We start from the raw sequence: 15,377 nt of genomic DNA, 5'->3' as shown, positions 1-15,377 counted from the left end.
TGCTTTAGTTTTCAGAAACTAATGAAGCTAAAGGAAGGAAGGATTGCACAGAAATGAAATTCTTCCCTAATATGAAGACCCACTTTCATCCATGCAGAGTAGCATTATAAATACCTTATAGCAGTGATGGCTAACTTTTTTCTCGTTGTGTGCCAAAAGCAGGCACGTGGGCCGGCACTCATAATGCAATGCCCCCCCCCGTGCATGCCACACAAGTCTTCATGCCCCGTGTACATGCATGTGCAGCCCCCTGCCCCACGTTTTTGGCCTAGCAGGCCTCCCTGACCCCCCTGAGCATGCATGCATGTCTCCTGCATGCACCCCGCTCCCTGTGCATCCCAAAAATCAGCTGGCCAGCAGGAGGGGCACATGTGCATATGCAGTGGAGCTGAGCTGGATGACAGCTCGCGTGCCCACAATCTTGTCACCATCACTGAGGTTGATAAATTCCAGCTTGTTCTCCTTCCCTTCTTATGCTTTTGCCTGGTCTCCCCACTTATTATGTCCATTCTTTCCCAACATGCCACAAACTTTATGAGCAACCTTCTCTGTGATGTGCCTCACCATGTCTCTTAGTACCAGCCTCACCATGTCATTTTGCAGGGTGAAGAAGAAAGGGTTCAGAAAAGGACAGACAATTGTGGTGAGAAGAGCAGGAACCTTATGGACTTCGAGAGTCTCCTTTTGGGATGGAGTGACATAGATGAAGATGCTGATGCCACAGGAGATGGAGATGATGGTCAGGTGTGAAGGACAAGTATTGAAGGCTTTTCTCTGGCCTGAAGCGGTAGAGATGCGGATTATTGCTGAGATGATACATATATAAGAAAGTAAGGTTAAGACTAAAGAGCAGAGGATAACAACAGATGACAGCACAAAGTCTATCACCTCTATCACCCGGGTGTCGCTGCAGGACAGATCCAGCAGAGGGCCACTGTCACAAAAGAAATGATTGATGATGTTAGACTTGCAATAGGATAGCCTGGCGATCATAATGATGGGGACCAAAACTGAGAAGAACCCACCCAGCCAGCAAGCCAAAACGATCTGGATGCACACCTGGATATTCATGATTGCATGATATTGCAGCGGCTGGCATATGGCAGCATAACGGTCATAGGACATGGAGGTAAACAAAAGGAATTGTACTGTCCCTAAGAAGAAATAGAAATAAGTCTGTGTCATGCAGCCAGCAAAGGATATTGACTTGTCTCCAGAGAGGAGGTTCCAGAGCAATTGTGGACTGGTCACAGAGGTGAAGAAGATGTCCAGTATGGAAACATTACCAAGAAAGAAGTACATTGGGTTATGGAGGCGATTATCTACTAGTACAATGCATAGGATGACCACATTGGCCCCCAAGCTTGCAGTATACATGGTTAAAAAGAGGAAGGCTAGCAGGAGCTCAGTTTGATGGCCAATGGAAAAACCCATGAGGATGAATTCAGACATGCTTTGGTTCTGCATCTGACTTTTTCTGATGGTCCTTAAGAACAGCGCCTGAAAGGACAAAAGTTACAATTGAGAAACAGCACCGCACCAAATCCTGCTTGTTACAATAAGTTACAATATCTTTTGTTTTTGTCAAACAAAAGTGGGAATAAACAAGAATAAAAATACAGTAACAGACGATAGGCACCTTAATGGACTTATGCATGCCCCCTCTGCTAACCACTTAAGTATCAAGTAATGTCCATGGAAGTCAATTTGTGACTGAAACTGTGAAAATGTGTAGCTGAAACAACTGAATCAGGTATAACATTCCAGAATTTGACAACTCTATTACAGAAATCATATTTTTTACAGTCAAGTTTAGAACAATTTACATTGAGTTTAAAGCGGTTGTTAGCGCATAAATTATTGCAATTAAAACATAAAAAGTCATTTAAAGGTAAAACATTACTATGTATAATTTTATATGCAATACCTAGATCTGACTACAAGCGACACAGTTCTAAGTTATCCAAACTGAGAATTTCGAGCCTAATAGCATAAGGAATTCTATTGCGTTCAAGACTTTTCTCATAAAATACTTCTGAACCCGCTCGATTGTACTGATGTCAGATATATGGTAGAGATTCCAAACAGTTTAATAATATTCTCAGATTGATCTAGCATAAGTTTTATAAACTCAAATTATCAATAAAATATTTTCAGAAAAATACCCAGTTCCAGCAACTGTTCTTCATAAGTTTTAACCTCCGGTTCCCTAATCATCTTCTCTGCACCCTTATTTGGAGCCAGATTTTTGAGTTCTGGATGAGCCCCTGAAATTTTCTTGGCAAGATTTCAGAAGAGGTTTACTGTTGCCTTTTTCCTAGGGTGGAGAGAAATCACCCAGCCAACTTTATATCTAAAGCAGGATTAGACTTCACAATCTCTTGGTTCCCAGCCAGATGCCTTCATTACTACACCAAACCGGCTCTCCCTTGGCTACCAATATGTACATAATCCAAAATGCACGTAACAGCATTGCTAAAAAAGCATTAAGAGTTGTAAATTTAATTTTCTGCAGGTTTTTTGTCTAGTTTAATGAAAACAAGGACTGAGGAGACATGATACCAATGTTCCAATATTTTAGGGGCTGCCACAAAGAAGAGGGAGTCAAGCTATTCTCCAAAACACTTGAGGGTAGAACAAGAAGCAACGGGTGGAAATTAATCGAGGAGAGAAGAAACTTAGAACTGAGGAGAAATTTCCTGACAGTTAGAACAATTAATCAGTGGAACATTCTCTCTTCATTTTCTCTATTGTTTGCTAGTCTGCAAAACTCAGGCACTGAAAGACTGGGTTTGCTGTAAACATTCAACAGATTTTGAAACATGGCAAAGCCATATTTTACCTTTGATAATTCAGACTGTTTTCAGTGTCACTTGATGCAATGAAATAACTTATGTGTTTAGAACAATGCTGGAATAGAGAAAAGCTCAGCCACGCCCACCTGGAATAAACTTCTCAGAATGATTTTTTTAAAAAAATAATAATAATAACCCTCAAAGGATTAGGAAACATATGCTAATTCCAATTCTACGTCAAAGGAACAGGCTTTCAGGGAACTGTATGGGAGGAAGGTTAAAAAAAGTCAAGATGGCAACCATGTCTACGCAACTGAAGTCTTGCCCCTGTTTAATTGCATAATGATACATATAAAACGTGAGGGACTTTGATATCCCAACCTCTACTGCCAAAATTAAAGCATTTGGGATGAAGAAGGGCACACATTATTTTGTTCAATCTGTTCATATTTTATGAAGTAAAAAGAAATTAAGCTTTAGCCTCCATTCTGATGCTAATATGATATAGTAGTGAAGCTCGCGATCTAGGAGTGGGGAGATTTAGGGGTGAAATGCTACTAATTCAGACCAGTTCAGCTGAACCAGTAGTGATGGTGGTAGATGGTTCGGAGAACCGATAGTGACTGCAGCGCGAGGCTCCGCACACCTGCCCAGTCATTGTTGGTTTTTAATCAGGAAGTAACCTGTTTTTTACCCTCTGCACATGAGCAGAAGGGTCTGCGGATGCACAGTGTCCAAGCCCGCATGTGACGTACGGTGTGTGCACTTCCAAATCAGTTGGGAAGGTAAGTAGATTTCACCCCTGGGGAGATTGAAGTTCAAATTCACCCCCTCCAGGAAAGAAGATTACTGGATGTCTTTGGGCCAGTCTCTCTCTCACACACACACCCTTGCCACCTCAGAGGAATGTTCTAGAAAAAGAGAACGTATGCCACCTTGATCTCCTGAATGAAAGTCAGGCAATCAATCAAATATATAGAATATTCTTTTGGATAAAAATAGTTTTTTTAAATAAATTCTTTGGGCAGCATCCCCCGGGCTATGTAATTAAAATTCAAGAGATTGGTAACCAGGATGTCTTTACAATGGTTGCAATATCCTACGGTCACATGATCATCACTTGTGACCTTCCCAGTGGAATTCCAACAAAGTCAGTTGGGAAAGCTGGATTTGCATAATAATCATGGTGATTCCCTTAAAAACCATGACAAAATGTCACAAAATCAAGCACAATTTGTCATTTGACAACCTCCGTGCTTAGCAATAAGAAGTTTCAACACCAATTGTGATGATAAGTAACTATTCTTTCACCATAACTATTTTTTGATTTTAATTCTTCACATTCTCCATCGAAATAAGTGCAAAGAATAAAACAGTAAAATTGAGATAGGAATGAGAAAATAAGTTAACTTAATAGAAATCCAGGTCTATTTTCAATAGACACACTGAAATTAATGAGATTAATGGTGGTTATTTATTCTTACTGATTTTTCTTTAGTGTGATTTAAATTGAGATTTAAATTGGTGGACCTATGCAAGATTCTTGACATTCACTGCATAAGAAAGGTGATATAGAAAGGTTGTAGGAATTTGGTAATACATAATGATGTATGATATAAATCTTATTAAGTCATTCTAAGGTTCCCCAACTACTACTTAATTTGTCCCAAAGGTGTTTTTTCAAGAGGCAACTTGACTTTCTTGTTTTTCTTTGAAGAAGCTTCTTGGATGAGAAGTGAAACGTCTTCAAAAAGAAACCAGAAAGTCCAATTTTCTCTTGAAAAAAAACCACCTTTGGGACAACCATGACCTGGAAGATTTGGAGTCTCCATAGACATACTTCTTAATTTCTTTAAAGCCTTTAATAAAACAATGTAAACTGAAAGGTCTCTGTGGACCAACAGTTCCCTATTATAAATTCTTAACTTGATAATTTATTTTCTAGGGAATCAAGAAAAGAAGCAAACTTATTAATCTTCCTTATTGCATTTGACCTTCAGAAACCTTAACTGAGAATAGGAGTTTAGAATACAAATCTAATTCTCATTAAGTAATATGGAATCAACTCATTTCTAAAAAGGTTAGGAAATTTCCACTCTTATAACATAAATCCAGATAATTGTAGCTTCTCCAGGACTAGTTACCATTCCTTGAGTGTACAGGTTTTGGGGAGCAGCAAAATTTTATTGGTTTTGTTATTACAGAACATATGAGGTGTTAACAAAGTTTCTTTGTTCCATCACAATTACTTTGAGGTTAACAATGGAATATCATGGACGCTGGAATTTTGTGCTACTGCCTCGTTGCTGTCTTGATCTCTGATATCCAGTTTCTATTTCTTTATTTCACTTATTCAGAACTTTCCCCTATGCAGAATTTATATATCCAAAAAAACAATGGAATTATAATACATTAGAAAAATGCTTGATAGTTCATTAGATTAATTAAATAATAGAGTTGGAAGGGACTTTGGAAAATAATAATAATAAATAATAGAGGTCTTCTAGTTTAATCTCCTGCTCAAGTTGTCCAATCTTTTCTTTAAAACCTCCAGTGTTTGAGCACCCACAACTTCTAGAGGCAATTATTCCATTGATTAGCTATTCTGTCAGGAAATTTCTCCTTAGTTCTAGGTTGCTTCTCTCCTTGTTTAGTTTCCATCCATTACTTCTTGTCCTACCTTCAGGTGCTTTGGAGAATAGTTTGACTCCCTCTTCTTTGTGGCAGCCCCTGAGATATTGGAACACTGCTATCATGTCTGCCCTAGTCCTTCTTTTCATTAAACTAGACATACCCAATTCCTGCATCCATTCTTCATACGTTTTAATCTCTAGTCCCCTAATCATCTTTGTTGCTCTTCTCTGCACTCTTCCCAGAATCTCAACATCTTTTTTATATTATGGCAATTAAAACTGGATGCAATATTCCAACAATATTAGCATTCAGTCTTATTTCCCCTGTCTTCCTCTCTATTTAAAATCCCATAAGTGAGTCCACTTTTGATATCATGAACTGTTGTTTACAAAAATTAGTCACCCAGTGAAGCTGATTAATCTTGGAAATGACTCAATATCTATTATGTCATCACAGACTATCCAACTTTTTCTCCATTTATTAACTGAAATGGAATTCATGCATCTCTATATGTTTTATAACCTAACCTAACATTATAACGGACGCGGTGGCTCAGTGACTAAGACTCTGCATTTGTTGACAGAAAGGTTGGCAGTTCAGTTGTTTAAATCCCTAGTGCTACATAACAGGGTGAGCTCCCGTTATTGGTCCCAGCTTCTAGCAGTTCGAAAGCATATAAGGGAATCACCATGATTATTATGCAAATCCAACTTTCTCAACTGACTTTGTTGGAAGTCTACTGGGAAGGTCACAAGTGATGGTCATGTGACCCTGGGATATTGCAACCATTGTAAAGACATCCTGGTTACCAATCTCTTGAATTTTAATCACATAGCCCAGGGGATGCTGCAATGGTCACAAAAGTGAGGGCTGGTCATAAGTCACTTTTTCAGCACTGTTGTAATTCAAGTAGATGATAACTGAATGGTTGTGAATGGTGTCAAGGATTACCTGTTCTTACTAGAAATACTAATTTACTCTAATAAGAATAGCAGAGCAAGAGTTCTTTCACACTCAGAGAGATGATCCATATATTGTATGCAAATGTTCTCTTATTGCTTCTAATGGAATCAATTCTCCTAGAAGAGAATGAGGGAGAAAATCTATTTAGCTTCCTGAACTGTAATCAGAAGTTCATTAGTCTCAGCAGGGGTAGGTTTCAAACCTGACACTACTGGTTTGCTCATGGGCACGTGCAATGCTTCTGCGCATATAGTGTGAGTGGGAGGAGGCTCCTGCCGCCGCTACTACTGGTTTTTCCAATCCAGGGCGAACCGGTAGCATCTCATCACTGAGCCTCAGGATGGAAACAGGGGTAAGTTCCACTTACCTTTGCTACCAGTTCACAACGGGCACTCGTGCTTCTGCGCATGCACAGATTGCATTTGATGATTTCCAGGTGGGTAGGAAGAGCCTCCCATTGCTCTTGTTACTGGTTCACAGGAACTGGACCGAACTGGTAACCCACCACTGGATGGAAAGCTCTGAAATTGGGTTGTTGCACAAAAAGAATAAGAAAGATGGCCATAAAGAAGATTGTAATGTACCAATAAGTCCCTTCCTTCCTTCCTTCCTTCCTTCCTTCCTTCCTTCCTTCCTTCCTTCCTTCCTTCCTTCCTTCCTTCCTTCCTTCCTTCCTTCCTTCCTGAATTTCTTCCTGAACCCTTTCCTGAATTCACGTAAGCTTCACTGAGCACAGATAGCGAAAAAGAAAGAATTTAAGAAAGATTAAATTCTTTCTTTAATCCAAGTCTTTCTATTTTGGCAGTTCATGAGTTTTGAAGTGTGAAGGAGGCTCAGAGGGACGTGCCCAAAGAATTTATTTAAAAAAACTATTTTTATCCAAAAGAATATTCTATATATTTGATTGATTGCCTGACTTTCATTCAGGAGATCAAGGTGGCATACGTTCTCTTTTTCTAGAACATTCCTCTGAGGTGGCAAGGGTGTGTGTGTGAGAGAGAGACTGGCCCAAAGACATCCAGTAATCTTCTTTCCTGGAGGGGGTGAATTTGAACTTCAATCTCCCCAGGGGTGAAATCTACTTACCTTCCCAACTGATTTGGAAGTGCACGCACCGCATGTCACATGCGGGCTTGGACACTGTGCATCCGCAGACCCTTCTGCTCATGTGCAGAGGGTAAAAAACAGGTTACTTCCTGATTAAAAACCAACAATGACTGGGCAGGTGTGCGGAGCCTCGCGCTGCAGTCACTATCGGTTCTCCGAACCATCTACCACCATCACTACTGGTTCAGCTGAACTGGTCTGAATTAGTAGCATTTCACCCCTAAATCTCCCCACTCCTAGATCGCGAGCTTCACTACTATATCATATTAGCATCAGAATGGAGGCTAAAGCTTAATTTCTTTTTACTTCATAAAATATGAACAGATTGAACAAAATAATGTGTGCCCTTCTTCATCCCAAATGCTTTAATTTTGGCAGTAGAGGTTGGGATATCAAAGTCCCTCACGTTTTATATGTATCATTATGCAATTAAACAGGGGCAAGACTTCAGTTGCGTAGACATGGTTGCCATCTTGACTTTTTTTAACCTTCCTCCCATACAGTTCCCTGAAAGCCTGTTCCTTTGACGTAGAATTGGAATTAGCATATTGTTAAGTTCTGGAAGTAACGAGGCTGGAGACCAGGGTAGTGACAACAGCTCTTTAATATAGGGTGAACCCAGCAACAGGCTGGGGGAAAAACCTCTCCTTTTATACAGTTCTACTGGCGGCTTCGTCCAATCAGCAACGTGCTGATTTCCCGCCCAAATATTTAAAGGTACAGACAAGAATACATAACACTCCTCCCCTCCCAGAAAACACTTTGCCTCTATTTACATTTTATTTACATGTTATTTTTCGACGTAGTCACGCAAATAACCTGGGCGTCTCCTAGTTCTTTCAGACCTGCGCGGTTCAGTTCTGGGTGGTGTTTTGAGCTGATCGGAGGGTCTGTTTTCTCCTCCCAGCTCTTTTTCTAGGCCATCGGGCCCTGGATTATTTGCAGATTCTTTTTCTTGGCCATCCGGCCCTGGATTACTTTTGTAATTTTCCCTGTCGTTTCCCTCGGGAACCTGATGGCGTCGCTGGACCTCCGGGACCTCAGCTAAGTCTTGCGCCTCCCCCGGGTCATGGTCAGCTGTGGGTTCAAATAAGGAGGGGTCATAATTTGTTTCCTGTGGCTTAATTTGTTCAGTTATTCGTCTCCTTATCTGATCTATGTGGCGCCTCCACACTCGGGTGTCTTGTAATTCACCAAGTATGACTTTGGGCGGTTGCTTTTATTATTTGCCCTGCGAGCCAACTTGGGCCGTCCCCGTAGTTGCGGGCCCACACTCGGTCGCCTATGCCCAATTCCCTTGTTTTGTCTATTTCCCCCTTGTAACCCTCTGGTGTGTAATGGGGACTCAAACGGTCAAGTGGGCACCGGAGTTTCCGTCCCATCAATAATTCGGCTGGGCTTCTGCCTGTAGCAGTGCTTGGGGTTCTGTGCTGAACGGCCAGAAAGAAGTCTATCTTTGTTTGCCAGTCACCTGGCTTGAGCCTGGACAATGCCTCCTTAGCGCTCCGGACGGAACGCTCTGCAAGGCCATTCGACGCAGGGTGGAACGGCGCAGAGAGGGCATGTCGGATGCCCTCCTCTGCCAAGTATTCTTCGAACTGGGCTGCCGTGAATTGCGGCCCGTTGTCGGACACCAGAGTGTCAGGCAACCCGTGGGTTGCAAATAAGTGGCGCAGGGCTGCGATTACTGCCTCGGCCGTAGTGGATTTCATGAGTATGATCTCCAACCATTTAGAGAATGCGTCAACAACCACTAGGAAAGTTTGGCCATGGAAAGGGCCAGCAAAATCAATGTGGATTCTTGACCAGGGCCCTTGGGGTTTTTCCCATTCCCTGACTGGGGCCGTTGGGGGTAGGGGTCTGGACTCTTGGCAAGCCTGGCATTTCCCCACCCTCTCAGCAATCTCTGAGTCCATGAGTGGCCACCACACATAGCTTCTCGCTAGCCCCTTCATCCTGACGATCCCTGGGTGGCCCTCGTGGAGGAGGTCCAGTACCTTTCCCCTTAATTTATCGGGGATTACCACACGATCACCCCATAACAGGCACCCCCCTTGAGCCGAGAGCTCATCCCGTTTTTTAACAAACTCCTTAAAGCGTTCACCCGGCGCAGCGGGCCACCCTCTTTGTACCCAACCGAGTACAGTCCTTAACATAATGTCCCGGTATGATGCCCGAGCCACTTCCTTAGATGTGACTGGGCCAGAGTCCAAAGAGTCAATAAGCAGGATGGGCGTCCCCGGCGTAGGGTCTTCGATGGCCCCTGGTAGTGGGCATCTGCTTAACGCGTCTGCATGCCCCACTTCTTTTCCTGGTCGATGCTGCAGCTTGTACGAATAAGCGGCTAAGAAAATAGTCCATCGGGTCAAGCGTGGCGAAAGTGCCACAGGCGTTGGGCGGTCGCCAGCCAGTATCCCTAGTAGCGGTCTGTGGTCAGTCACGATTTCAAAATCCCGCCCAAAAACATATTCGTGGAATTTTTTCACCCCTGACACAATGGCTAGTGCTTCTTTATCTAATTGGCTGTAGTTCCTCTCTGGGGAGGACATCGTTCTAGAATAAAAAGCTATAGGGGCTTCTGTGCCATTTGGAAGTCTATGGCTGAGTACAGCTCCCACCCCGTAAGGGGAGGCATCGCAAACCAGCACTAGGGGCAATGAGTTATGATATTGGATGAGCAGGCTGTCACTTGAGAGCAGGTTTTTTACTGCTTCGAAAGCCCTATTTTCCGACTTTCCCCAAGACCAAACAGTATTTTTTCCTAAAAGCCTATGCAGCGGTTCAGCAACGGTCGCTTTGTTTTTTAAAAAGACCGCGTAAAAATTCACTAGCCCCAGGAATGCCTGCAGCTCTGCTTTGTTTTTGGGCGCTGGAGCCTTTCTAATTGCCTTGACCTTGCTCTCAGTGGGGTGAATTCCTTTCTTGTCTATCCGGTAGCCCAAGAATTCGACGGATTCGACCCCTATCTGGCATTTGTTTACCGTGACTTTTAATCCGGCTGTCTGGAAAATGCCCAGAACCTTTCTCAAATGCTCCCCCAATTCCTCTACGTTTTCCCCTGAAATCAGGACATCATCGAAGTAGGGAACTACCCCTGGGAGCCCTTGCAGAAGTCGTTCCATTAGGTTTTGGAACAGCCCTGGTGCCACACTCACTCCAAATTGCAATCGGGTGCACTTGAAGGCCCCCCTGTGCGTTACAATCGTTTGGGCTTCGGCTGTGCGGGCGTCTACGGGCAGTTGTTGGTAGGCTTGGGCCAAGTCTAACTTTGCAAAGACTTGCCCTCGCCCCAAAGAGTGCAGCAAGTGTTGCACCACGGGAACCGGGTAAGCGCTTTTCTGTAAGGCTTTGTTAAGCGTCGCCTTGTAGTCAGCGCAAATTCTAATTGACCCGTCTGGTTTTATTGGGGTGACGATTGGCGTCTCTCACTTTGCGTGATCGACTGGCACCAAAATCCCCTGATTTATGAGCTTATCTAGCTCCTTGTCAATTTTTGGTTTTAGGGCAAAAGGGACTCTCCTCGCCTTAAGCCTAATGGGAGCTACCTGGGGGTCTAAGTTGAAGGAAATAGGGGTCCCCTTGTACTTGCCCAGGCAGTCCTTGAAGACATCTTCGAACTCGTTAAAGAGAGTGTCTTTCAGGTTACAGTCACTTCTGTAGATGCCAGTCACTCCCATGCCCAGGGCACGAAACCAGTCTAGTCCCAACAGACTGGGCAGGGTTCCTTCGACGATCGTGATGGGCAGGGTCTTCTTGTGTGGTCCGTACTCGACTCGGACGGAGGTGGTCCCTCGAACAGGGATGCGATTCCCTTGGTAGTCGTGGACTCGTAGCCGTTGTGCTTGCAGGTGGCGCTTCGCGACTGATGGCAGTGACTTCGCCAAAGTGTCCCAGGACATGATGGTGATCGCTGATCCCGTGTCTACTTCGAGCCGGCACCGTACTCCCTCTATTTTTGGTTTGGTGAAGATCTTCTTCTCCACTCGGGTCGAGGCGCGGCCTATGACCACAGTCGTTTGGTTTGAATCCGCGCCTTTTTTGTTTGAGCCAATCGCGGGTCGCCTTGCCGATTCCGCGCTCTGATTGGCCGATTTGAATTTTCGGCGGGAAGGTTGGGCCGCTCGACAAACTTGAGCTAGGTGCCCTTTCTTCCCGCACCGCCGACATGTCGCGTCCTTAAACTTGCAGCGTTGGCGCTGGTGTTGACCACCGCAGCTTCCGCATTCGTCTCGGTCCCCTTTGTCGCGTTTCTCGGTTCGGCAGACCCCTTCCTCATCTTCACCGTCGGATTCGGTCTGAACCTCCTCCTGGTGCACTGGGGTTGGCTTCGCGCTCGCCTTTGGTGGGACAGGCTTTTGCAGTGTCTCCGCCGCTTGGGTGGACATTTCATGTGCTCTGGCTTCGTCCAGAGCGTTGGCCAGCGTTAGGTTGCTCTTTGCTAGCAGCCGCCGCCGCAAACGGATGTCTCTGACCCCTCGGATGAGTTGCTCGAGGAGCACCTCGTCTAGGTCGCGTATCCGCAGTCCTTGGACGCTTCCTTAGGGCGGCCATGTAGTCACCGATGGATTCGCCTCCATCTGCCTTCGCCTCCGAATTCAAACCGCCGCACGTATTTGGACGGCGTTGGTGCGAAGTGGTTTTTTAGTAAAGTCTGTAGAGTTGGCCACGACACCGATTGTAACGGCGTTGGCTCTGCCAGGGCTTCCGCGATATCAATGACCTCCGGACCACAGTGGCTTAAGAAATAAGCCCTTTTGCGGTTATCTGGAACTCCTTGCAGTTCGTTGGCTTCTAGAAAGCTTTCGAAACGGGTCATATACGTTCCCCATTTCTCTTTAGCCGGGTCAAACGGTGCGGGCGGAGTGTAACTGGCCATCTCCGCTTTTCTGCCCTGTGTTTGCTGGGTTCGGGTCTATCGTGCTTCAGCTCGGTTCTGGTTCTCCTTAGCCTCGAGATCCCACCCTCGTCGCCAGTGTTAAGTTCTGGAAGTAACGAGGCTGGAGACCAGGGTAGTGACAACAGCTCTTTAATATAGGGTGAACCCAGCAACAGGCTGGGGGAAAAACCTCTCCTTTTATACAGTTCTACTGGCGGCTTCGTCCAATCAGCAACGTGCTGATTTCCCGCCCAAATATTTAAAGGTACAGACAAGAATACATAACACATATGTTTCCTAATCCTTTGAGGGTTATTATTATTATTTTTTTTAAAAAATCATTCTGAGAAGTTTATTCCAGGTGGGCGTGGCTGAGCTTTTCTCTATTCCAGCATTGTTCTAAACACATAAGTTATTTTATTGCATCAAGTGACACTGAAAACAGTCTGAATTATCAAAGGTAAAATATGGCTTTGCCGTGTTTCAAAATCTGTTGAATGTTTACAGCAAACCCAGTCTTTCAGTGCCTGAGTTTTGCAGACTAGCAAACAATAGAGAAAATGAAGAGAGAATGGAAATCTGAATTTGAAAGCTACATCAGGTAAGCATAGCAAGTTATTTCATAGGACACAATCATTGGAAAGAGAGGACATTGTTTACTTCCTTCTCCTTTATTTTCCTTTCCATTTATTTCCATTTATTTTATTCTGTGGCAACAATTTGGACATATCTTTAAAATATAATTTTACCAGGAATTTTTGTTAAGTGTTCAATTTACATGTGCTGTACATCTATTTTATGCAAATCTATACAAACTCAACATCTTTCTGATTACATTTCCCCTCCGCCCCTGAATAACTGTGACAAGCAATTTTCTCCAAAATAAAACATCTCCATGTGTAATTTTAATCAATCCATGCTCACATTTTGGCAAAATTAAATTTCTCCCATTTGCCTAATGGCTGGAAAGGATGAGAGCAATTGTGGAAATAATAACGGTTTATCTCTTTCTGGAGATGCATTGGCACAAGAAAACAGCAGATAGAAGCAAGATAGTGCATAGCAATTGAACATACTGTTTCAGGCAGACACTGATTAGCAGCAGGAATGCTGCTCAGCTCCTGTTTTTTAGGAAGAGAGCCAGATTTAGAATAGAATAGAATAACAAAGTTGGAAAGAACCTTGGAAGTCTTCTAGTCCATCTCCTTGCTTAGGCAGGAAACTCTACACCACTTCAGACAAATTGTTATCCAACATCTTCTTAAAAACCTCCAGTGTTGGAGCATTCATGACTTCTGGAGGCAAGTTGTTCCACTGATTAATTGTTCTAACTGTCAGGAAATTTCTCCTCAGTTCTAAGTTTCTTCTCTCCTCGATTAGTTTCCACCCGTTGCTTCTTGTTCTACCCTCAGGTAGAATATTTGGAGAATAGTTTGACTCCCTCTTCTTTGTGGCAACCCCTGAGATATTTGAACACTGCGATCTTGTCTCCCTTAGTCCTTCTTTTCATTAAACTAGACATACCCAATTCCAGCAACTGTTCTTCATATGTTTTATCCTCCAGTCCCCTAATCATCTTTGTTACTCTTCTCTGCACTCTTATTTGGAGCCAAATTTTTTTAGTTCTGGATGAGCCCCTGAAATTTTCTTGGCAAGATTTCAGAAGTGGTTTACTGTTGCCTTTTTCCTAGGGTGGAGAGAAATCACCCAGCCAACTTTGTATCTAAAGCAGGAGTAGACTTCACAATCTCTTGGTTCCCAGCCAGATGCCTTCATTACTACACCAAACCGGCTCTCCCTTAGCTCCCAATATGTACATAATCCAAAATTCAACGTAACAGCGTTGCTAAAAAACTATTAAGCGTTGTAATTTTAATTTTGTGCAGGTTTTTTTTTTCTGGAAACATTGTATTGCTAATTTGAGTTTATAAAATTTATGCTAGACCAATCTGAGAGTATTGTTCAACTATTTGGAATCCCCATCATATATCTGACATCAGTACAATTGAGAGGGTTCAGAAGTATTTTACGAGAAAAGTCTTGAACACAAGAAAAATAAGAAAAATAAGAAGAAGAAAAATAGTAGATCACAAAAGAAACCAGCATGGATGCATAAAGAACTATCTGACAAATTGAAAGACAAAAAGGACAAATATAAAAAATGGAAAGAGGGGCAAATAACTAAGGCAGAATATCAGCAAATAGCCCGAGCCTGTAAAGATGAAGTGAGGAAAGCTAAGGCTCACAATGAACAAAGGCTAGCGACAAAAGTAAAAAATAATAAAAAAAGCTTCTTCCAACATGTTAAAAACAAGAAAAAAGTCAAGGAAACAATTGGCCCATTGCTGGGAGAAAGTGGCAAGAAGATGACAAGCAACAGGGAGAAAGCAGATCTACTTAACTCATATTTTGCATCTGTCTTTACACAAAAGGAAAAACAATCCAACCTATCAAAAACAGCACCACAAAAAACAAATTAGGAACACAAGTTGAAATAGGGAAGAAAATGGTAAGTGAACACCTGTCTACCCTAGACGTGTTCAAATCACCAGGACCGGATGGATTACACCCCAAGGTTCTGAAGGAACTGGCAGACGAGATCTCAGAACCACTGAACTATATCTTTCAAAGATCCTGGAGCACAGGGGGCTGCCAGAGGACTGGAAAAGAGCTGATGTAGTTCCCATCTTCAAAAAGGAAAAACAGATCCAGGAAACTACAGACCTATCAGTCTGACCTCAATACCGGGAAGATTCTGGAAAAATAATCAAGCAACGAATCACGAACACCTAGAAGCAAACAAAGTAATAACCAAAAGCCAACATGGGTTTGTCAAAACAGATCATGCCAGACTAATCTTATCGCATTCTTTGACAAAATGACAAAATTAGTAGACCAGAGGAATGCTGTTGATATAATTTACTTGGACTTCAGTAAAGCATTTGATAAAGTAGACCATAACCTACTACTAGATAAAGTAGAAAATGTGGGTTAGACAGCAC

The 15,377-nt window shown here is 43.1% G+C and overlaps 1 protein-coding gene across 1 annotated transcript; it reads right to left on the bottom strand.

Moving 5' to 3' along the window:
- Nucleotides 1–471: 471 nt before the first annotated feature.
- On the bottom strand, nt 472–1,467 carry LOC131198044 (olfactory receptor 6J1-like). The gene has a single exon (XM_058182554.1). The coding sequence runs from the start codon at nt 1,465–1,467 to the stop codon at nt 472–474; it is 996 nt and encodes a 331-aa protein (XP_058038537.1).
- Between the last annotated feature and the right edge of the window lie 13,910 nt (nt 1,468–15,377).

The sequence above is a fragment of the Ahaetulla prasina genome, chromosome 4, assembly GCF_028640845.1.
Source record: "Ahaetulla prasina isolate Xishuangbanna chromosome 4, ASM2864084v1, whole genome shotgun sequence".
NCBI classification, from domain to species: Eukaryota; Metazoa; Chordata; class Lepidosauria; order Squamata; family Colubridae; genus Ahaetulla; species Ahaetulla prasina.
The sequence above is the reverse complement of the archived record's forward strand: the minus strand, read 5'-3'. Positions and strand labels throughout refer to the sequence as shown.